Source organism: Grus americana, chromosome Z, assembly GCF_028858705.1.
Source record: "Grus americana isolate bGruAme1 chromosome Z, bGruAme1.mat, whole genome shotgun sequence".
Classification (NCBI taxonomy): Eukaryota; Metazoa; Chordata; class Aves; order Gruiformes; family Gruidae; genus Grus; species Grus americana.
The window spans coordinates 17,742,718-17,767,500 of NC_072891.1; the positions used below are offsets into that span (position 1 = coordinate 17,742,718).

At 36.8% G+C, this 24,783-nt stretch overlaps 1 protein-coding gene across 1 annotated transcript in view; it reads right to left on the minus strand.

Annotated features, from left to right (window-relative positions):
• Positions 1-5,013: 5,013 nt before the first annotated feature.
• HCN1 (hyperpolarization activated cyclic nucleotide gated potassium channel 1) overlaps positions 5,014-24,783 on the minus strand; it is a 213,112-nt gene continuing 193,342 nt past the window's right edge. Inside the window, exons 7-8 of the mRNA XM_054811028.1 lie at positions 10,466-10,630; positions 5,014-8,476 (exon numbers count right to left, since the gene is read on the minus strand). Of these exons, the coding sequence (XP_054667003.1) occupies positions 7,668-8,476; positions 10,466-10,630 (974 nt within the window). The 3' untranslated portion in view covers positions 5,014-7,667. The remainder of the gene's footprint in view (positions 8,477-10,465; positions 10,631-24,783) is intronic.

The window sequence follows — 24,783 nt, forward strand, 5'->3', positions numbered from 1 at the left end:
AGAGCTGCTTGGCAGCCTTAAATAGGACATGACATGTTGTCATCTTTCCTCCCCTATCCCTTTCATGTCCTTCAGGGAATCTCAACACAAATGCCTTATTTCAAGGAAGTAAATTTTTCCTGCTGCTGGCATTTCTCTTTGCCTTTCTTCTAGTCATTGTTATTGTCACTTTTGCTCTTTTCACTGCTCTTTGGCAATGACATCAGTATGTCCATTAATATTGAGAAGCTCCCCCAAACATCTGAGGAAAAAAGAAATAAAACCAGAGAACAATCATTCCACTTGATACAATGTATTTTATCACCTATCACAGCTGAAATTATAAAAAACCTGCTCTAGAACACAGAATAATTTCTGTATGTTCCACATTTTCAGTATCTGTCTTGCACAGGACTATGAGGGACAGGATAAGAGAAAAAGGTGACCCAGAAGAGTGCAGCAATAAACAATATGTGACCTCATTGACAATCATGGACTTGAAATAGCCAGCATAACCGGGACCATGACATATGGTGCTCTGTGCTCAGTGCTGTCTTCTGTAATAACACTGCCTACTTTATGGAAGTTCACCCCAGATATGTCAGGTTTTGCCAGCTATTAACAATGCCAACTCTCTTTTTCCTGGCAAGCTGTAAAATAAATGGCAAAAGACCGGTTAAAAACATGTCGTCTCTTTCACAGAAGACTTGACCATCATAGGCCAAAGAAAAGAAAGGCTATAAAGTACTCATCTGCTCAAAATCCAAATCTGAGAGATGTATTATGTGAGACATTTTCATTCAGATTAATTCAGCTCTCTCATAGAAACCAGAAACACAACTGTAATGCTTACTTATAGAGGATCAAACCCTAAAGGATTCATAAAGTCACAGATTTTTTTTTTTAATTTGGATTTGTTATTCCAGGAGATTTAAATGTATAAAAATAAAACAGGAGATTAAAAGCCCAAAGAAATAGTTTCTGACTGGCTTATCTTTGATCTAACCCACACAGTAGACTACACAGTGTTTATAGGCACATGCCATCTTCGGTCAGGTATACAGAGGTGAACAAATGAATTTTTTTCCACTCTCTAAAAGCTTGCTTTCTGCTGTTACATGTCAGTTGATGTATTATCATAAGCTCCATAAAGGAAGTTTATTTCTCTATGTGTGTTAATTCACTCAAGATTTTGACTACAAGTTCTGAATTGTGTCCACATCATTTTGTTTTGCAAAGCAGAAACAAACAAAAGCAAAAGCGTTGAGCTTTGCCATCTAGAATCTGATTTGTGAAGTGGATCTGATGAACAACCTCTTGCTACTGGAGAAAAGAAAGGAGATGGCCAAACCATTCTCTTGGATTTTTCCACAGCATTCACCATTTCTGCCCAGGGCACCATTATCTGTGATTTAATACTAAAGGTCCAAGTGAATCATTAAAATTACTTGAGCCCTTCCTGGAGGAAGGCATGAGCATAATACCAGTTGGCAAAATGCACACAATACACTTCCTTCATAATTTTTTTAAAAAAGAATGTTTCTTAATCTTTTTTGAATATCAACATATAGATATCACCTAAACTGAAATACAGTTGAGATACAGCACTGCCTCCAAATATTGGTGCACATTTCTGTTGCCAAGATGACTTAGCACAGGATGAAGACAAATCATAGGCAGAAAGGGTATTTATTGGCAGATTGAAAAAAAAAGCAGTTTGCAGTGACAATATAGTCTACTTTATCATAGAGGATTCAGACGTGAATTGATCAATCCAGATCATATTTAGGAATACTTATGGTTCTTTATAAGAGCATCTCTAATATTGTCCATCTTCCCTCCTTACCTAGAAGATTGCCTGTGGCAATGGGCAATCACCTGGCATCAGTTATTGTTCACACTGCCTCTTGGCTGGACTAGAGGGACTGATATAATTGGACATAAATCCCCCAGCACTTAGAAAAAAATAATTAATGTAAAACACTGCAGGCATCTCCTCAACAATGCAGACTACACCTCTGCTGTAACAAGCACAGCAAATCCACTTTTTATGTTGACTTTCTAGAGAAACAAAAAATCCAATTCAAAAAGAGCCTGGTCTAGAAACCCCAAATGCCTCTTTCCACGATGACGACTGACATCCGCAGTTATTGCCCTCTGATACACAGGAACTTTTCTTACTTCAGAACCAGATCTCTCCATTTAAAACCTCTACACTGCAGTAACAAAACAGGACACAGACTGCACACATCACATTTTGCTCCCTGAAGAAAAGGTATAAGTAAATCCATGAGCAATGGTCACGCTCAGTGTACCACCCAGAGAACATCTCAGATTTTGAGATGTCAAGTGCAATATGCAATCTATAAAGAGTGGAGTAGTCATTCAACAGAAGTTAGATAAGATGCTTTGCTATAGGAACTATTGCCTATGTCTATGTAAATTTTTCAGTAACTGTGGGGTCCAGAAGTAGCTGACATTGGAGATGCATTTTCACATTGGACCTCGGATTTGTTGAGACCCATGGTTCAGTATCAGAGTCCCTGCAGGTGACTTTCCAGACAAATGGTTCAAGTATGTGCTGCCCTCTCGTGCACAGGCTAGTTTGGAATGGTTGTAGACTTGGCATTTGGCATCTTCTCTTCTCTTTTGGTCTGTGGTTCTACTTGATCCAATTTTGCCAATGGCCTTTCAGCAAAAACTAACTCAGCGCTACATGCTGTCTTCAAAGCAGAGCGTAGGGAGAACTGTACTGCAAATCTGACATGTGAAACTAGAGAAAGGTAAAAAAATGTAGTATCTTTTGCAAGCATGTGAAATATCACATAACTGGAACAGTTTCAAGAATGGGGCAAAGTTTAGTGTCAGTTCAAATGTATGCTTGAGTCTGTCAATTCATAGGCCAAGGGTCACCTTAGCCATGGTGTACATCTTAAGTAATCTGCTGGAATTGGTAAATGTGGTTTTCATTCTTACAACATATAAGAATGGGTACACATATATGTAGCAGTATTTTAAAATATAAATGGAAGATACACAGGTAGATTTAAAATCAATTCATTTAGTTGGATGCTCTGCTTGTCTACAATCATTGTGTTTCTCTTCTTAATGTTCCCACATCTTGACCTGAAAAATTCAGTGCTACAGTAGGTTCTTAAGATACTGCATGTTAAGCTATTGCATGTCTTCACAGAGGTGAGGGAAATGTAACCATGGACCAGAAATTATGCCATCTGCCTGTATGAGCCACTACACTAATCCAGTAGGTTATTCAGACTGGTAAATTTGCAAAGGAGCACTGTGTACTGATTGTAGGTAAAAATGCATAAGTTCAAGATTCACAACATGCATTTCTCAGAGGATACGGTCTAGGGCAATTTTAACACTCTACTCTGCCCTGCTTAAAAAATAGAAAGGAGGGGAAAGCCCAAATCCACTAAAAAATAAATTTGCATACCCAATTCTTACAGCATGTTCTAGGCTGTAACAGATAATGCTTGTAGCTCAGACTCATGATTTCTAAACAGTCTCTGTTCCTGTCTTGTAACATTTTTTTCATGTGAACAGAGAGGACTTTGGAACAGCAGAAATTACTATGTCACTGCATATTCCCAGAGTAGTTGAACTGCAGGTTTGTTTAAAAATTGAACATGTTATTTTTAAAACCAAGTATTTTTCTTCACTGGAAAATGTCACCTATAAAGTAGAAAAGAACTCACCTGGAGAGAAATACTGAAGTCAGTGTGAGAACTTGTGAGTAAATTTTGAAAAATGAAATACTAATCTTAACTCTTAATGACATGCATCAAGACATGAAAGTTTGCTGTTTAAAATAAAATTGACTTTGGTTCCAGTTCTGATGCCACTTTTAAAATTCAAATTAAGGTAAGGTAGGAAGTAAACTGAGGTAGATATAGATATTAGAAACTGACACATTTTAAAAATATATAGATTGGTGTGTGGGAACATATTGATATCATATATAGTGATATGGAATATCACTTTCAAAAACCTCCTTTCCTTCTTTTGGTTCTGTACACAAACAGCTATGAAATAATAAGATTGGACCAAACAGCAAAGTATACCCTGTGCTGTGGTCAAATGTAGACAGGAGAACCAAATTTTGCTGATAAACAAGAATTTTCTAGTACAATGCTGGTCCTTTTGGAAATCATTTCATTGACTACCATTGGACTGGAGCTATATCTTAGTAATGAAAAATTGAAAAAAAAAAAAAATTAAATACCACCGAAATGAATTCACACTACACTTTAGGGTGCAATTTGAAAATATAAATACCTATGCTTGCTTAAAATCACAGTTTAGCAATCTAGTATTATATTGATCCTACTGAGTTAATGCAAAAATTAAAAAATTTACTATTGGTTTGAATGTAATATGATTTTTCATTTACAATTACCTAAATTGTAATTAATGAACACTACCTCCACATCAATGTTCCCTTGAAATCTCAACTATTATACAAAAGTTCAGAGGTACATCATCTGGGATTGATACACATAGTAAAATAAAGTGAAAGTATGATAGAATACAGTTTCCTTAAGTTATGCTAACAGCTACCTTGGATTCTCCCCCAGGACATTTAAAATTTTATATATAAGTAAACTTCAGTTTCAAATATTTGTACTAAAGAAATATTACATTACTGGTAATGGCTTAAACGAGAGTTTTGTGGGGAAAATGTTTTTAGCACAATGAATTCCTCTAATCTACAGAGGGGCTATAGCTTAGAAATTGATTGAATAAATCAAGTAGTATCCTCAAATTTCTAATCCATTTTTCTTACAGTGCACATAATTACTCAGGCAGTTTTTTCCACACCTCCCGATACTTAGTGCATATCAATTCTGGGCTCAGAACAAAGAAAAGAGAAAAGCAAACACTTCTTCTTTCATGCTAAAGCAAAACTTGCTCAGTTATAAAGATATTGGAACCAAAAAATATTCATGGTTTTATTTATATATTTTCTTCAATTTATTAATAATCTTTTATATATATTTATTTATGGCTTTGAGCAAAGACAAAAGAAAAAATCTATCTCATCCCTGATCATACAGTTATTGTAAGAATCAGATCTATAGTCTTCCCAGCAGCAGTAAGATCCAACCTTTTTCATTAATACATTTCATCCTGTACAGATGTCAGATTTCATACTTATGGGCTTACTTATGTACAGAGAAAACAGGTCAGTTCTGAAACTAGCAATGGACCTTTATATTACAGGAATGTGAGTCATTTGTTTCTTAATCTAAGTATATATACATTCATACATACATATATATACGTATATAATTTTATACCCTGTACCATTTATTTTTTTTAAATTAACATACAAATCCTAGGTATTGTCCACTCTATTACAAAGTCATTAAAAATTATTTATGGTTTCACTGAAAGACCATGTGAATTAATATTTCTTCATAGTGCTTAAAATAAAATAAAAATATATATAAAAATATTTCGCTACTAACCCCATTACTCCTATCAAATGTAAACCTTAAAGAGTTTGAAAGACCATTATATGATCTTAATTAACTGACAGAATTTGTTAGTATTAAAATAATATAAGGGGTACTGTACTGATAAATAAATGGTCTTGCAGCGTATCCATAATGTTCCAAACACTTTTAAATAATCACTTCCCCATATACTACTCTGGGCCACTTAAATTAATGGCAGCAGCATGGTAATGGGTTAATTACATTGATTTTTACCGGTGAGTGGGACTCAGCACAAACTGAAAGATTTTTTTAAATTTTCACTTGATATACCATTTTAGAAAAAGGCCTAACAGGCAGCATGGGTTCAAGCTCTGTTAGCTGTAGAATATTTACTTGGCTCTCAAGTACATCTGGATTCACTGCATTACATAGTTTGTGATGTTATTTAATTTTACCATGCATCGTTAAACTCAGCATTAATGGGAAAAGAAGAATTCCTTTGCATTCACTTTGTTAACATGAGTCAGCTGAGTTTTAAGGAACAGAATATATGCTTGTATCATATTCATAATGCTGAATTTTCAATGAGTTAAATTATGACACATTTAGTTTCAATTGCTATTTAATGTGACAATTCAGGCACAAATGATTACGAAAGAACTTTTTTTTGTGGATAAGATAGTGTGAAGGTTTGAGCAAACAAAACAAAACGTTCACAAAACAGTATGCTTTAACCCTGCTTTCTGTCACCATTTTCTTTCTGTTTTGAAGACATAAAAAATAATAAACCTCGTACCTATGGGCTATGTTTGACACTACATGCCTTAGGATATACTATCCATTTAGTTACAATATACACAGAGCAAATCGTGCATTTCCAGACAGACTTGATGCTATATTATATTTAATTTTTTAAATTAACACCACAGTCAACTACAAAACTACAGTGAAGACACAGAAAGCACCTGAAAGCCTAAATCAAGCTGTGGTTTACAAATAATCCTTTAAATGAAAAACCTCACATTTAGACTTAAACCAGAGATTCAAAGTCAGCATTATAGGAATTTTAAGGTAGACACAATTAATGAATGGTTATTATTTTCTAAGATACCGTAAAGCTTTTTCCTACAATGGCTGACTGAACCTATTTTTATCACCTTTTTTTGTTTGGGTTTTTTTTGGTTGGGTTTTTTTTTTGGTTTTTTTTTGTTTTTTTTCCAAAGCATGCATGGAATATTCTCAGATGCTATTGAGGGCAAGGAGAAAAGTGATGGTATTGGTGAAGTACAAGCGGTTCGCAGGATCAAGCGTACAATTTTGCGTAAAACATTGCATGTAAAAGTAACATTGTAGGTTTTAAGCCATTGCATTACAATTTAACAGTTGTGTTGCACTTAGCTTTAACAAATTTTAAAACTGTAAATTTTGAAGTGAAGAGTGGAATCTAAATTCCTAAACAAAGACTTTGCGATGGTACACCACACAGCAGCTATTTTTGTTTGGGTCTAAAAAGTTATTTACAATGGCTATATTTATAGTCTTTGTAAAAGTCTTTAGCAATCTGAAGATCAAAGTCCACCCAGTTTTCTGAAACAACAGAAGGGCTGACATGTTGTGAAGTTACAACCTATCCAGAGGAGTGCTAGTGCCAGCCTTTTGACTGCAAGTGTTTGCAATTTATTTCTTTTCCAATCTAATTCCCAACAGAAAGTGCTAACATATGAAATGCAATGGGAAATAACAACTGAATTCTTCACGAGAAATTATGCAATGCAATAAATGAAATAACAAAGGTTTCACAATATCACTTGGTCAGTGCTATATGTTAGTAAGATTGATATTTTTCTTTCTTTTAATATACTTGTTTGAAGTTTGCTATTGTGTTGACAATTTCCCCATGAAAATAGCAAACCTCACAAGCAGAGAAATCTGTTAGATTGATTTTAAAGTCGACACATTAAAAATAATATTACAGCTGAATTTAGACTTCTGTAATGGTTGCAAGAAAGACATGAATTCAAACAAGTTTTTTTAATTCCTTTTTATATATATATATATAAAATATATATATATATATATATAATTTTTACATTCGTTACGTAGGGCAAAGCTGTCTAAAGTATTTTTCTCATAGTAGACTGCTGGGGTACATTAGGAAACAGGCTAAAACAGTCCCGGGGACGGTGCTCGGTTCGTTACAAGTCTGTTGCTCACAGTTACCAGGGATCATAAGTTTGACGCGAACCGCGGTTTGTCTCCCTCGGGCTCTGTGCTTAAGACTGTAGAAGAATCCCTTTGCAGGGGGGCTGGGGGCGGCACGGACCCCCGGTTTGGGGGGATGGCTCCCGAGGACATCTGTCGAAAGAGCGAGACCCGCTGGGGGACAGTGGCCCGCCCAGCTGGGGGCATGCCAGGGCCAGGGACAGGCTGCGGGAGGGAGGCAAGGGACTCCCCCACGGTAGGGTGAGGCCTGGCGATCAGGGTGGAGATCTCGTGGGGCAGGGAAGGCTGCGAGGCGGAAAGGGGCCGCACCTCCCGGGTCAGGTTGGTGTTGTGGAGAGCCTGGGTGCTCTTGTGGACCTCATTCTTCTGCGTGGCCCCGGGGGGCTGCTGGGGCGCCTGTGGCTGCTGCTGCATGAGGGAGAGCTGCGAGGCCGTCGGCGAGGCATACTGGAAAGTTCGGCCGGCCAGAGGGCTCTGTATGGGCGGGCTGCAGACGGCGGTGGTGTAGGAGCAGGGCGAGAGGATGACGGCTTGCTGGGGTGTCTGCGTGCTGGGCGAGGGGGAGTGCAGGTTTCCGTGGGACAGGCTGCTGGCGGTGTACACAGGAGGGGACTGCGTCCTGACGCGTGACGACGAGGCAGAGGTGCTGGAGTTCAGGGCGGGCATCTGCTGCAAGCTCACCGGGGCGATGGTCTGCACCATCTCCCTGTCGTGCTTCACGATCTGCTTCAGAATCTCATTCTCCTGGTTGTTGAAAACCCCAGTGTTGAGGTCCTTCTGGAACTTCTGCAGGAGGATTGAATTCTTCTTCCCTTCACAGAGAGGCAGAAGAGTTAGCAAGCCTGACACGCAGGGTCAGAGAGGTCAGAAGAGTTAGCAGAGCCTGACATGCTCTGACTTTGCGTTTCAGCCCCCATCGCCAAAGGTTATATATTATTAAAGCTTTAAACATTGCGCTGAGCAGGGGCCACAGCGCAGTAGCAAGCCTGCTGCAGCAGGATGTGCCACACCGGGCACCACCAGCGTGACCAGCTCCCAACGGCCAGCCTGCGCACACACCCCGTCACCCCTCGCTCTGCACCAGCATGGCAGGCTTTCGTCACACCACCGCGCTCAAAGACACCTGAACTTTCTGTGCCTCTTCACTTCTAGTGTATTGCTTTTACTACAGTTATTCTGAAAATGTAACCATGGTGATTTACTGAACAACAAGATGGACAAAACCATCAGCGTCTGCATGTGTAATGTTCTTCTAATTGCAAAACTGTCCTAATTTCCACTAAACTGTTACATAAGTTAAAATACACCTGCCATTTAGCACATTCCCTGGAACTAATTATTAGACATTTGTAACCAGTGACCACTAGCTTGCAAGAAATCATCTTTTTAAATGTTTATGAACTAATATGAACTCTCAGATAATATGACACCTGCTTGCAGAATAAAAACTGCTGTACACTGTGTCCTGATGCTGCTTGATGGCTCCTAGTGTCTGCAAAATGTAGACACTGTTCTGTGTCATCAGACGCACAGGAACACAATTGCACTCAATTGTTGCTTTTTTTGATAAAATGGTTCACATTTTATATTTTGTTCTATGTAGATTTCATATTGCAAATACAGCATCTCAGATGGGATTGCTACTCCAAGAGCAGACTGGGCTTTACTACTATTTATGATTTAAACACATATTACTTAGAGTTGGACTACATTTCCAGAGAGTCTTGAGAGACAAACTGTAAGAGTTTGAAAAATCTTGATAAGATAATTTAATGCACTGAGTGCTCACAATCTGCAAAATACTAAACCAGATCTATTGAATATTAGAAACCTGTGTACCTGTATTTCATTTCTATACTCTTGCTATATTAAACAAAACATGCTTTCTTCCAAATCACATCTTCAGCTTTGAATAGCAGAATGACACTCCCCGGCAATTCTTTCTGTATTTGGTTTGAAGGAACTGTAGACATAACTGTACCGAGGTAAAGTGAGGTAGGGAAATCCTTACACTGCACTTTTCTTATGAAGTTGAGGAAACACGACCAAACAGGATAAATTATTTTTTATGCATAGCTGCATTTTACAACCAGTGTCAATAACGATGATCAGAGTGCAATTCTCCTAACTAAGATCACATATTTTATCTAGCATGTCCTAGCAGAGAGGTCCAGAATCTGGATGCACAACAGCAGACTTTGCACACTCTGTTTTGATAATCTGCCATATCCTTATGCCTTTCACTTCGATATCGTTGGCCTGCTTTTGTGATTGCTAGCGGATCTGAGTAACACCAGTGTGCAGCCATCAATGCTAGCAGTGCCCATGTTGTGAGGAAAATGAGAGCCCTGCTGCAAAGGATTAATTCACTTCAATAAGCAATGGGTTTTCTGAGTGCTGAGAGGCTTCAGCTCTTCCCAGCATTATAGATGTCATCTGTAAACAGTTTATGTAGGAAAATGTCATCCACTGCTTATGAAACAGCATAAACCCTATTAAGTGCTGAGGGCAGCAAAAGAAATATACAGGATTAGTAAATAATACTAATTATAATTAAAGTATACAAAATAATCCTCAGAGGAGTATGAGAGCTTTCTAAAACTCAAAGTTTTTTATTATTTAAAAGTAAGATTGCAGAATTTCTTGTCTGGACACGTCTTATTCATAAATCAACAGAACATTTACAGTAGTGTAACAGAAACAAAACTTTTAAGAAGGGTTTAATCTCGGCATTTTGTCCTGCAACTCAAGGAAAAGGTAGAAAGGTTTTAAGAATTCCTAATATGGAAAAAAATTAATACCTATCCTGTCAAGTCTATCAATTGCCACCGTTTCAAAGGCCCTTCTCATCATGGGGTACTCTTCCAGAACCTCGTTGAAGTTGTCGACTGAGAGGGAATACAGGCGACAGTATGTGTCTGCTCGTACACTGGCAGTTCGACGGCCCTTGGTCAAAAGACAAATCTCTGGGGAGAGAAAAATTCAACACACACATAAAACAAAGAAGTTAGTGAACCATGTCAAACTTAAAAGCTAGGAAGTGACTCAGTGCTAACAAGTAATAATTCAGTACTCAGCGGCAATTTTTCTATTGCTATTTACACAAGGTTGCAGGGACAATTCTCAAGGTGTTTGGTTCTATTTTTGCTACTTTGAAAAAATAACTAATGGTCCTTAAGAGCCCTGCTTATAGGTTTTGTCGGTCTGGTCTCTGATTTTATCAAGCCTTTTTAAAAAAATCTTCAAGTTGTAAGAAATGATCCATCAGCTGTCAAACACAGCTTGCTGACTCAATTAACCCAAGTGATTCTATTGATTTTGTTTAAATATCCAGCTAACATAGAAGACCAATTCCTTTAATCATTCACCAGATTTACTAAATTAATGATATAATGATATTTGAATATAAGAGATGTTCTAAGAAAAAATGCTTCAAGTATGAAAATGCCTTGTGTTTCCTTGGCTTTTATGTCCTGTGTATTTTGGGAAAGCAAACTTATTACTTTAGACTTTTTTCTCATTGGGCTAAAAACCAGAACCTTTTTAACCTCTGCTTACTCCATTTGATTAGTCTTGTAGCCTTTCTCTGCAAGTGCCTCCAACAGGAATTCATCATTCTGGAAGAGAGGAGACCAAAGCCATAAGCAGTCACAAGAAACAGCCCCAAACTTATGACTGCTGATTCCCGAACCCACAGGAAGAGAGTTTCTGGATAAAGGCCAAAGTCAATGTTGGAGGCTTGTAACAGCAAAACATTTGGGGTAGAACACTTATTTATATTAAAATAAAAAAATTGAAAAGTCAATTGCAAAAAGAACTGTTTGATTTGGTCCCATTTTCAAGCTGGGGAATAAGGTGTTTGATTTGATCCCATTTTCAAGCTGGGGAATCAGAACACATTTAGAAATATCAACAATTCTTGGGCTCTCAGGCAGGGTGAGAGATAGTTTCCCAGTTCTAGCAGTCAAGAGCAGTGAGTTCATATTTGTTCATATTTAAATACTACCCTACCTGTGTGTCTATCACAAATGATCATTCTCAATCTCACTCAACTATCAGTCTCAAGTGTGGAAAACCAAATATTCTTCATTAACAAAAATAAAGAATTCTGCAGGCTTTACTTCAGATCTGTAAAGTGCTACCATTGTATGTCTTTAACAAAATATATTTTTTATTAATAGAACCTTGATGGCTTTTCATCTCATGCTTCTTCTTGAAGAATTTCCACATGCCACCTAACCCTGAAGGCTTGGAGGCTAACATGCTTAAATAATAGTGAATAAATCAAAGTAAATTAAAGTGGGACCAGTAATAGCACAGAATGTACCCAACAGCATTGGGGAGAATTTATAGAGAATAATGGGTATTGTAAGAGTCTTGACCTAATGTTCCTCACAAAATTTGATGCTCATGAAATAATGACAGCTTACTGTAAAGAGCCAGTCAGGTCAAACAGAACTCAGTCCTTTCTCCCTCCATCCTGTAGCTCACCCTGACCCCTTCACCTTTGATTGAACCTACTGGATTTTAGTTACAAGAGTGAGAAGGACATTTTGCCCAAAGGGATCAGTTAAATGGAGTGAATGCCTGCTCCATTTCCTAAGATATTCTTTATATCTCACACGGAATGAAGTTTTGCAATACATGGTTGAATTTAGAGATAACGTAACCAGTTGGAAAATCTGTGTGACTAATGATCACCTCTTGATTTAGAGCTTTCTTCACTTAAAATTGCTGCAAATAATACTAGAGACATAAGGAGGTGTCTTTTGCTACACTCAACAAATAAAAGTACTTGAGTTTAAAAAAATCACATGCCAAAACAAAATAAATGCTATCTATGAATCCCAACCATCCTGAAGAGTGTAAAAAAAAATGGAGAAAGTACTATTTTCATCATTATTAATCTAGAACACTATATTTTAGACTACTTCTTCAACAAGAAGGATGGGAAGAAACAATAATAGACAATGTTAGATTTCATCACAGAACAAAGGAACCATGTAATCCATGGATATTGCTGCAATAAATATAATTATTTTTTCCCCTTCTTTTGTCTTCTGTTGTTCTTGTCAAGTAAGGGGAATGGAAAGAATCACTAAAACGTAAACATTGTATTCTGCAAACCCTGTCAGCCCACAACTTCTGATAGAAGAACATCTTTTTGGAAGGCTCTTAATAGCCATAATAGAGTCTTCTAGTTAGATAAGATAATAAAGGATGGGTCAGAAAAGATATGACAAATGTCCCTGTGCCTAGGAACTGATGAGGGAATGCCACTGTGGAGCCTGCCTGATTAGGAAGCAGGGAAAGCTTCGTGTTCTCAGCTCCAGTTCAATGGTCTCATTCAAAAGATGAACTACAGCCTTCTGATAGAAAAAGTACCATGTGATGAATACATATGTCCTGGTTTTGGGTGGGGTATAGTTAATTTTCTTACTAGCAGTGGGTGTAGTGCTGTGTTTTTGATTTAGGATGAGAATAATGATGATAACACACTAATATTTTAGTTGTTGCCAAGCAGTCAAGGACTTCTCAGCTTCTCACACTGCCCTGCCAACAATAAGGCAGGAGGCATCCAAGAAGCTGGGAGGAGACACAGCTAGGACAGCTGACTCAAACTGGTCAGAGGGATATTCCATACTATATGATGTCATGCTCGTTATTTCACTAGAGGAGTTGGCTAGGAGGCAACACAAGTCAGGAACTAGCTGGGCATTGCTTCCAGGTGTAAGCAATTGAGCTGTGCATGACTTGTTTTGTATATTCTATTATTATTGTTCTTGTTGTTACTATTATTCCTATTATTCCTATTGTTCCTTTTCTGTCCTATTAAACTGTCTTTATCTCAACCTATGAGTTTTACCTGTTTCTTTCGATTGTCTCTAAGGGGGAGGGAGTGAGTGAACGGCTGTGTGGTTGTTTTAGCTGCCTGTTAGGTTAAACCATGAGACCATGTAATGTATTTCCAGCAATGGTTCTTGACTGACTAGAGTTGTATTATAGTCACTGATACATCATCTGTATTGCTTTGTTACACATACCAATAGCATCATTTGTACTCTGGCCACTAGACAAATGTACTTGTTAATTGTATGTGTTCTGCATTTAAGTTCATTCCATCTATTAGCTATTTGTTTGGAACAAACTCCCAAGCATAAGACATAATATGTGAAATCTCATTTATTTGGACAGGAGAGGAAGAACACAGAAAGTTAAAATGTGTTCCCATCAAACACTTGTGTTACTTTAAATAAATGAAAGTAATTTTTTTTTTAAATAAACAATAGATTAACAAAGAGAATAAAGCAATGAAAATATGCACGATATGTATAAAATGAGTCAAGTACACCAGGTGTCCTCAACAATTATGTTCCCCTTGATGTTCAGTCGATTTAAACAGACTATGAAATACAAACAATAGCACAGGAGTGTGCAGTGTAACACAAAGGGCACAGACTCTTTTCAAACAGCTTGGACAAACAAGGTTCTATATTAGCATAAAAAGAAAGCGGCAGCAGCATATTACTCACTAATATTCCCATCTGCGTTTGGCATCGTGTATTGCCTTCATGCTGACACTTTCAAAGTGTCAAATATTTCTATCTTTCCTTTCCAAAAAAAAGAATGTCTTCAATTCCAATTAATAATGATGTATTAGGCTACAATAAACCTGTAATTCAACTCTTAATGCAAGTTCTACTTTAATTATTTAATCTCTTTGGACAACTGCTCCTTAGAACATTCTGAAATAAATGTCAATCACTGCACTAATGGAAAATGACTATTTGAAAGCACTAAACGATGCTAAAAACATTCATTTGTTCTTATAATCCATATCTAATACAAATGTAGTTAATCTGTCTGTGAAAATCACAATTTGTATTCTGCTAGCATCAGATCTTTGCCACAGAACAATGCAGCTCTCAAAAGAACATAGAAAAGGGCTCAAATACAATGTACTTTCTGCTGTCAAGACATTGACTAAAACGCGCAGTGATAAAAGTTTAAAGCTAAGCCTGTTCTGCAGGTTAAATTATAATAATCAAAATTGATCACCAATATATCAGTTGCACATATACATGGGACGTGGTGGTGGACTTGGCAGTGTTAGGTTAATGGTTGAACTTGATGATCTTAAAGGTCTTTTCCAAGCTAAATGATTCTATGATTCTGTGGCAGTATTTCAGCAAGAGCATCAGGTTCAATTTTTGGAACACCATAAATTTCTGAAGAAGCTTGCCCATACCTGAGTAAACAGGGGACATGTGGATCATATTTTATTATTGTATTAGTTTGACAGAACACAGGAAATTCTATGTACCTGAAAGACAGCACTACGGAAGACTGATTTTGGGAAAACTTGAGTAAGTTAAGGTGAATGACACAACCCATAGGATGACCTTTAAAGAGTTAGGATTAGTAGGCCTTTTCTAAGAGCCACAGTTTTGGCTTCAACTGAGATCAGGTTCATCATTCTTGTGGACTTTATCAATACGCCACTGTAGATGATAATTTCCCCCCTCCCCTGTTGATATGTGATTCCTAAACATTTTTTCTTCAAGAAAATAACTGCTGGGGCTCAGGGAGTGGTTCACCTTTAGCACCATTCATGATGTTGTGTTGCTTTCTTAGTCTTTGCTGAATGGGTACACGGACTGGCTACCCTAGCAATAATTTCCTGTTTCCACTTTATATAGTCCTACGAAAAACCCTTTTGTACTCTGGGAGGCAACACAGTTCAGTTTATCTGACAGTGTGGCACCTATCCATTAACTGTCAGTTCATTTTCCATATACATTATACTCGAGATGTAATTACTCAACTTTCTATGTCACATTAACATTTGAATAGATATTGAAAAACTGCAAAAATCAAAATAACAATATAAAGTTGCATTGCAGACAAAACACATCCACCAACAGATAAACTGTGTTTATAAAGGAAACAGTTATGAGTCCAGCAGTTAGGTGGTTCATTAAAGGACATCAAACTGGTCCTGTCTCCATGGAACATATTTCTTAGCTTAGGATGGTATATAGTAATATGTAGAAAATTAATACAATGAATTATTATCGTAGGCACAGCTTTGTTTCTCAAGGACACAAAGACCAGAATTAAAGCAAAAGTTCATTTTACTAGGTGCAGGAATTAAATTTTTGTAGTGATGAATTAATTTAACTAGTATTTTAGCCATATAGTGCTCTCCACATAAAAATAAACGAAAAATCATTAGCAGTTTCGATGCATTGATGAACTACAGCAGTTTATTAAGTGCTCTGTCCCCTTCCAAAGCTGTAACAGGTTTCCCATCATCTGTCAGATTTAACATTGCAGGATCTAATGAAGTGTCCTTCCAGCTGAGGACAGCTGACTATTGCTTCAGTTCCTCAGCAGGAAACTTGTTTCATCTTGTAGCAGGCATATACATTGCTGTGCAAATGGGCAGGCAGCTACTCAGACCATCTGGTTACTTTCAGCAGCAGAAGAAAGATGGAAAATCAAAGCAATTCAAAGGCTTGGTTCAGTTGGTCTAACGGATTTGGGAATGTTTTATGAGAACAGGCCAGTGGATTAGAATATGGTTTATTTTATAGTGAGCAATGATTTACTAAACTATTATACACAAGACTTAGATGTACAAAAGCTCTTTCCATCCACCCATCTTGTAAGTCTTCAGAGCAAGTTTCCCAGAACTACCAGGTTTAGGTTATTCTTCTTTTTTAATGTAACTCTTCATAATAGCAACACGGTGGAAAGATCAATAGTTCTTGATTTTCTTCAAGCTATTGAAGTTGTCCACTGACTGTCCTCTGTCCACTGACCATTGGGCACTTTCGTGGTGTGCCAGTCACAGGGAGGGACCTTCAGCTGGAGGCACTCTACTCCCAGCTTTACAAGTAATGTGAGTGATATTTTTTTCTTTAGGAAAGGACTATATAAAATTCAAGCAATTAAAAAAAAAGAATCAACAAGCCTCTAGACATCCCATTCATTCAGAAATGGAGCGATTTCCAAGTTCCGTGTTGACTTAACCATCTCTAATACAGAAAACAGGGAGAAGGGATTTCATATGATAAAAATGTGATTGCTTTAACGAATACTTTAGCATTTTTGTCTCATTTTTCTCTGAAAAATATCAAATGCATCTATCTATAATTTTTTTCCTAACTTTTTAATGTATTGTTTTATCTTTCACTGTATTATCACTAGTGCACAAAATGGAAAACCCAAGGATAGCTGCTTTTTGTTGTAGATACTAAAATGAATAGCACCAGATCTTGTGATTAGTCAGAATGTAGCTTACACCAATTAAATGAATTTCAGTAATCTATTTATTTCCTAAAAGAAAAAAAAAAAAAAAAAGCTATGTCACATAGCTATGCGGATTTTATTTTGCAGTTGTTTAACTTTGTCAGAGTGAGCAATAGTACACACTGCCTTAATGGCCTCTTCATTTAAAAAATGCCAACCACAATTGCCTGTAAAGTTGCTTTCAGATATCTGGGTTCATCAACAGGAGAGAGTGTTTATGAAGGAGACCTGGATACACTGCTGAGTAGTTACTATTTCGAAGAGGGACTGAAAAGGGTTAATTACAATTAAGGGTCCAAAACAACTTCCTTAATGCCTCAGTTTCAGTATCCTGTCACTTTTTGAACTATTTACCTAAACCTAATTTAAATTTATCTGTTTGTGACAGCTATTTATAATTTATCTATATTTGTGATAATTTTATTGCCCATTTGTAGTCATTTGAAATTTCTGGCTCTGAAGACCCTGACGGAGGAACTCTCAGCACGTTCATTGTTTATTTTATTTTATTTTATTTTATTTTATTTTATTTTATTTTATTTTACAGAACAAATAAAAGAAATAGAAAATGTGCCCTAACCAGCAAGGTTGATATTGTCAATATTTTAAACAGAAAAACTAGAAAAAGGTGAATTACATCCCTATTAATAGAGCAATTAAAAATACAAAAAATTATTTCATTCAGTAAGCTACAGACTTACTGACTTGTGGAACTGTCCCCTTATTGCAAGTTAGGAACATGATTCTTGTTTGCAAATATCAGTCCCTGGTTGCCAGCACCCTTATTGTCTGAGATTTCTCCATCATGCAGATGTCCTATATGTATCATGTCATATATATGAAGAGAGGAAAATAATGCAATGGACGCTGAAAAGAATATTTGCTTCAATGTTTCAGGATGACCTGATGCTACGGTGTAACAGCCAATAGTGATATTAGGGATTTTAGTCTTCTTGAGGCAGGAAATTATCATTAGAAAAAAGAAGTAGATGATATCAGCACCCCCCACAAACAGTATTTTACCAGTCCCTTTCATTCAGAATGTTATCCTTGGGATACAATCCCCACATTTGGAAAAAGGAGGGTTTGTCTCCAAAGCCATTCCAAGACAAGAAAGAACATCCAAGTCAGATGAGTTAGAAGCAACTGGACACAGGTACCCATGATGAGCACTGTATAACCATTTTCCTGATCTAAAATACAGGTGAAAGATGATTAGTTCATTTTTATATTTCTTTCCATTACTCTCTTCCCTAAAGGTCTCCTTCCTAAGACTGCATTTCCTCAACCTTTGTATATATATGTCAAAAGTTTGGTAGAGTAAGTGGTCTAATTAGAGAGGTTCTAGTCTTATTTCTTTTTCTAGCAGTATTTCTAATGGCAGAAAGGTATATTTATTTCATTAGAGATAGCACAAATTTCCTGGGGAGAAATTATTCTTCCAAAAATAATGGCCTAACTTTCATTGACCCAAACTTTGATAGGATTTATAGAAGAATACTTATTTAAAAAAAAGTTTCATATTTATTTAGAGTTTGTCAAGCTTGAAAGTATGCTCCTTTCTTTATTTTGCCCCAAATTTGTCTTTTATCCCACCTACCTATAAGAAGCCTGTTTCTTGAAACAACTCTTGTTCTTATCAGTCCATTTCCTTGAATAAAGCTTAATACACTACTTTAAAGCAGCTCTAAGAAAAGCAGTGTGATAACAAGCTACTAATTTGGATGTTTTGAGACTTAGAGAAGGCCTCTTATTATTTCCATGTGAAATTCATTAAAACAACTTGACAGAGCCTTTAAAATATTATATACTGTGATATAAGTAAATGTTGATAGGGAAAAAGACATTTTGGGCATATGTTAATTTTCAAGGCACATTTGGATACAATAAGCCAATCCATTTTAGCCATTCTCTAATGACTTTTGCAATTTTTTACAAGATTGATATATAACTGGATGTTTTTAAGTCCTTGTATTTCCTGTAAAGTTAATGCTGATGATACACTATTAAGCATATTTCAATGTAATATGTTTAATACATAGACCATTTAATTTAATTCTTTTCAGAAAGGTTGTTAGTCATAATTACTTTTACATCAAGACAGACAGCCAAATATACATGGTTAGAGTACAAATGCCTTTATAAAAAGTGGCATGTTATCTGCCCAGAGACATTTTATATTCCATCCTGACCTGTCTTTTCTTTTTCCTGTCTGAAGGTAATGAAAATAGCTGTGGCCAGGTTTTCACGACTAGAGCAAACAGAGGCCAGTAACGTTTCTTACATCCTGCCTATTTTCTACTGTTGATTCAAATTCTTCTGAGAAAGCTCTGTTTGATAGAACATAAATTTGTGATCATTATATAAAATAGAAATGCAAGTCTTTATTTTATGTTCAATGCTATTTATAACAGAGCATCCATACATTTTTATTCTACTTTAATGAAGTGTTCTTTCTACCAAGGGAGACTAAGATGGTCTATTTATTATATTGTAAAAGCTCGTAATTTCACTGATATTAATTTTATTTTCTTTTAAAAAATAATAATAATTTAGCTTAGATTCTAACATAATGTACCTAAGTACAGCTTTAGCGTTCATACTGGCTGGGTCGAAGGCCAAAAGTAATTTTGTGTAATTCATTTATGCCTACTTTTTGTTCAGATGGATGCCTATTCCCTGTTGAAAAAAGCCATTTCATTGCTTCTGTATTCAGTGTGTTATGCTCTTGTCATCTTGAGGTTGGCAAACAATAACAGTTAAAATTAAACTATTCAACTTGAATTTAAGTAGACTGTAAAAATATTGCACTTCATTTTTTTTTCCATTAAATTATTAAACAAATTATCAGAGACTGTCGGTTCTGAATTAAATATTTAGGTTACATATTTAATCTAAACTCAAATATTTAGTTTAAATTCTACTGTGTAAAATTGAAGGTACTTGGAAAATCATCTTCCGGTTTATCAGTGCTGGCCACCTCAGATTTCTAAGCTATGCTGATGTGATATTTTGCTTGTGTCTAGTTCTTTAATATATAAAGTCTAAATTAAAAATTTAGACTGTTCATGAATTCACAGAATCAGAATTATAATTTGGTTTGAAGACTATGTTATTCAGATAGTGAGAATTATTAGAGGCATTTTTATTAGTAGTATTGTTAAATTTATATTTACATTTGCTAATTAATAAAACTCCTAATACCAAACCCACTTCTACCTTTTAGCATCACAGAGGAAGTTATTTTCATTCTATCTTCTTAAAAAGTCTCTTAGACTTTTAAAAATAATATTCTGTCTAAATAGCAAGAAGTTCTTCTGACTGCACAGTAGTTTCTATATAAAATGTGATGTCAAAACAACATAACACAGAAAAAGAAATTATGCTATATCATGAGGAAATATAGCCTCAAAATGGCAGACTAGTCTGTGCCAAAAAGATATTTCATTTTTAGGACCTCTTGCAGACAATACTTGCAGAAAAATATTGTATACTGTTCACCTGAAAAGTATTTTACGAATGATGCGGTAAGGACACCTGGAGATCCTGCTCCCTTAAAGCATTTAACTGTGTACTTGCCATTAAGAATGTGAATAATCACACTTCAGGGAGGCTATTTATAATGCATTGTTTGTATTGGAGTATGAATATGGAGAGACTTAATTCACCACTACCTTGAATAAGGAGTAGTCATATGCAGTATTTTTGCAAAATGTAAAACTGTGTATCATATCATATTGTCCAGCTATGAAGCAGTGAGCAGTCAGGCACTTTAACAGCACTTTATTTATAATCAGTATAATACTACAAATCGTTAAAAGTAGCCTATCAAAAGGAGGTACCTAGCATGTATCCAGAAAAAAATAAGTGGCAAAATATAATCTAAAGTGACTCAACATTTCCCATGGTATTATTTTCCACTGCACTGGTCTAAAATATACTGACAGTTGCTGTTCGAAAATGGGGAAAGGCTCCATAAATAATAGGTAGGTCAAAGAAGTTCTGTCTAATTTGCCTTCTACAAGATGAAGCAAATGCAAGATACAATTTATTAGAATTTCAAGTGTGGAAGGATAACTGTTAAAACAGTATTAAATAATTTAAGTGAAATAAAACTTTTAAAAATCTAAAGTATTCCATGAACTACATGTTATTTAAAAAAAAAAAAAAAGAAAGAAAGAAAGAAAAGATGCCATAATATGTCTCTGGGACTATTCTGGGAAGATGGGGATGAGAATCTGATTTATACATAATTTTGCTGGATGAATGCTAGATGACATTCAGCACTGTTAGTTATATCTGCCTTTGAATAAGTAAAATAAAACATGTATTTGTCTCTTATTACAATGCAAGAGTAGACCATTATATTTTCATATTCATATGCACACACAGCAACTCTCATACATACATCATAAAAAGAGTTTTAAAATAATAACATGCACTTCTTCATGTTCAACATACCTGGAAGCTCATAGAAAAAAAATATTTTTAAGCAATATGAGTTTTAGTTAGAATCATAGCATCACAGAATGGTTTGGGTTGGAAGGAACCTTAAAGATCATTTAGTTCCAACCCCCCTGCCATGGGCAGGGACACCCTCCACTAGACCAGGTTGCCCAAAGCCCCATCCAACCTGGCCTTGAACACTTCCAGGGATGGGGCATCCACAGCTTCTCTGGGCAACCTGTTCCAGTGCCTCACCACTCTCACAGTAAAGAATTTTTTCCCTATACCTAAAGTTAGTCTACAAATTTATTTACTCGATCACTCCAGAAGGCATGATACCACTGTGATTCTCAATGGGGGAAAAAAGTAGAAAAACCAATGGGGAGGGGGAACTGCAATGGACACATCACAAATTGGGTACCATGAATTATTGCACACTTACCTACCGGAACTAGGAAACTTTCTCCAACTGCAAACACAATGAAATCTCCATGGGGTCCCCAGACCTAATTCATAAAAATATACCTGCACTTCCTACTCACTCAGTTTGGATTTCCCTAGCAATATCGGCATTCCTTCAGCTCTAAAACAGTATCTGTTAAAAACAGAAAGAAAGGGGTTATAATTTCCTAGAATATACGTCTGGGTTGCTGAATGAAGGAAAGCCTGTGTAAACACAGGTGGGAAAACAGATGGAGAAGGGAAAAGATAGCAGGGACACAAGTCTTATCTTGTGTCCTTTAAGGTTGAGAGGAATTTTGCCAGTGACTACAGCAAGAGCAGGATGAGACCACAATGAACAATCAGTCCTCTCCCCACCATCAAGAAAGCAAATGAAGTAACAGCAGGGTCCTGAATGTGTTCCCAGAAATCCTCCTTTTTAGTAAGTTGCTGGATTCATTCCTTTCTTTTTCTCTGTGTTGGCACGTCAGTCCCACTCTCACACATGGGTTAAGCACAAAGGCAGTTCAGCACATGCTTAGCTGGATCAGGACTGCACACCTGGAATATTTCCTCTGACTGCATGGGGCTGGCAGCTGGAGGGGAACAGGACATCACGAAACCACTCGCACTCATCAATGTGCTCTGTAGTAGCTTTGGGACAGCTTTAACCTTTATGTTTGCAGGGGTAACAATCTGAGGTGAGTTATAAAACAGCAAAATGCTGCTTTTCTCCTTTGTTCCCCAAGCAGGAGCTTGCAGTCCGTAGCGCAGTGCACGTGAATGCCAGCAGACAAGGGCTGGGGTTAGGGGCGTGCAGACAAGTGGAGGCTCACAAGGCATCAGGGAGCAAAAGGCCTTTCCAGATGGGAAAAAGAACATGCAGAGCCAGATCTTACTGTGATGACTAAAGGAGCCCTGAGAGTCACATGTGGAGCCAACTGAGTAAGAGGAAGGAAATTGTTGGAAAGGAGTTCTTTTACTAAAGAAACTTCTTTTTAGTTTATTACACTCCTGCATGTTTGTTGTTGTTATTAATCATGAGACATTTTGAATCACCAACATACATAATGTTACTATGGAGTGATTGTCATATCATTTACTCCAGCAAAAATCAGAATTGCGTCATAGCAGCGGTATTATACCAGTTTATACCAATGTAAATTAGATTAGTATTAGGCTCATGAGATGTATTATTATTTCTGCACTGTAAAGCCTCAGTACATGATGAACTATGCTTCTCTATAAGCAAAAGACTCGCATTCTTGTGCTTCATCTGTAAAGAATTAAAAATCTTTGCTTTATACCAATTTTAAGTGTCTAGTGAGGAAGAAACACACAATATGTTCAGTAATTCCTCTTATCACAAGCAGCCTTTGAGTAATATCTAAAACAATCACCTGGTACTCAGAGGAAAAGGTTTAGTAAGTAGGACCGAAACCCAGCAATTTCCTCCTTCACATATACTACTGGGATTAATGCATAAATGAGTTTGAACTAACAAGGTATTAAAGAAGAGAAGCAAAAATATGCACTGACAGACAAAAAAAATGGGGAGCTCTCATTCTCTACTGCTGTGTACTTAAAAAAGACTTTACATTTTCAGTATTGTAAGCTGCAGATACTCAAAACCACTGACCACATGCCAAAAAAATTAAATAATTTAGCTATCACAACATCCTCAAAATACAATTACTTACATTTTTCACCTGCCCCCTGATTCTTATTCTCCATCCTAGGAAGACTGAATTCAAGCGTGTTTGTCTCAAGCTTGCAATTCAACTTAGCTGCAAAAACACATGCAGTCGGGTTTTCCTACTTGCTGTTCAAAAGGGATGGGTGTAACCACCTTCCCACTCCTTTCTGGCTTCTGAACATTGCTTCAGTCTTGTTCAGGCGTGCTCTCGCCCCTTGCATTTTCTTCCCTTTCCCATCAGTCTCATGCCCAGGACGTTGTCCTGCACTTGCAGTTCCTGTCATATGTCTTTGCACCACTCACAACCTGACTCCTGCCCACACAGTCCTCTCTCTGCTGCCCTCCATCTTGCTCCCCACAATCTTCTGGCCTCCCTTACAGTTTTATCCTGTGTGTTAAGATAGCCCTGACCATCCACTCTGTCCTGGCCTTCTTCATTCACGTTTTACTCTCCCTGCCCATCCTACAGAAGCAGCTAGAATGAGAAGGTCATAAATTCCACTGAGGGCAACCTTGCTTCCCTTCATATGAAAACTGCGTCAGTCTCAGTGCGAGAAGTTTCTCTTCTATTTGTAATGAGAAAAGACGCGTTTAGTGCTTTGCTGAAAGTAGCAGCAATCCCATTCCTAATAACAGGAAGCTGGAAGACATTTTAGAAAACCAGGGGAGCAAGTGAAGGAAGACATAAAAAAATCCGTAGACATTTAGGAAAAATGAGTATTGTTGTATTTCCTAAAAAATAACAAGATATGGTCCTAGAGAATCCAATGAAAGCAGCTATAAAGTATTAAAATCCTGGAATTCTCCACTGGTAACTGTGGCTTACATCATTTCACTGATGTAGAAATGACTATATAACTGCACAATACAGTGAAAATTAGCTCCATGTATTCTTCATTGCCTAATTCCTTTCCCATCTATAAAAACTCACACAAGCACACCATGTCAGAACAAGGATTCTAAGTTAAGGCAATATAAAGTTACTGTTTTCTTTAAATGGCAGTAAAAGGCAAAGGAAAATGGATTGTCCTGAATCTTTATGAAACAATCCTTCCACTGATCCATGTCTGTTCAAGACATAATTTATGGCATTGTCTTTAAAACATTTCCTCTGTGGTCATTATTGCAAGGTTTGAAAGAACATAGTCAACCTCAAATCACACTTTTTTCTGAACATATTTTTCATCTAATAATTGGGGGATATTGGGTTTTTAGTATGTT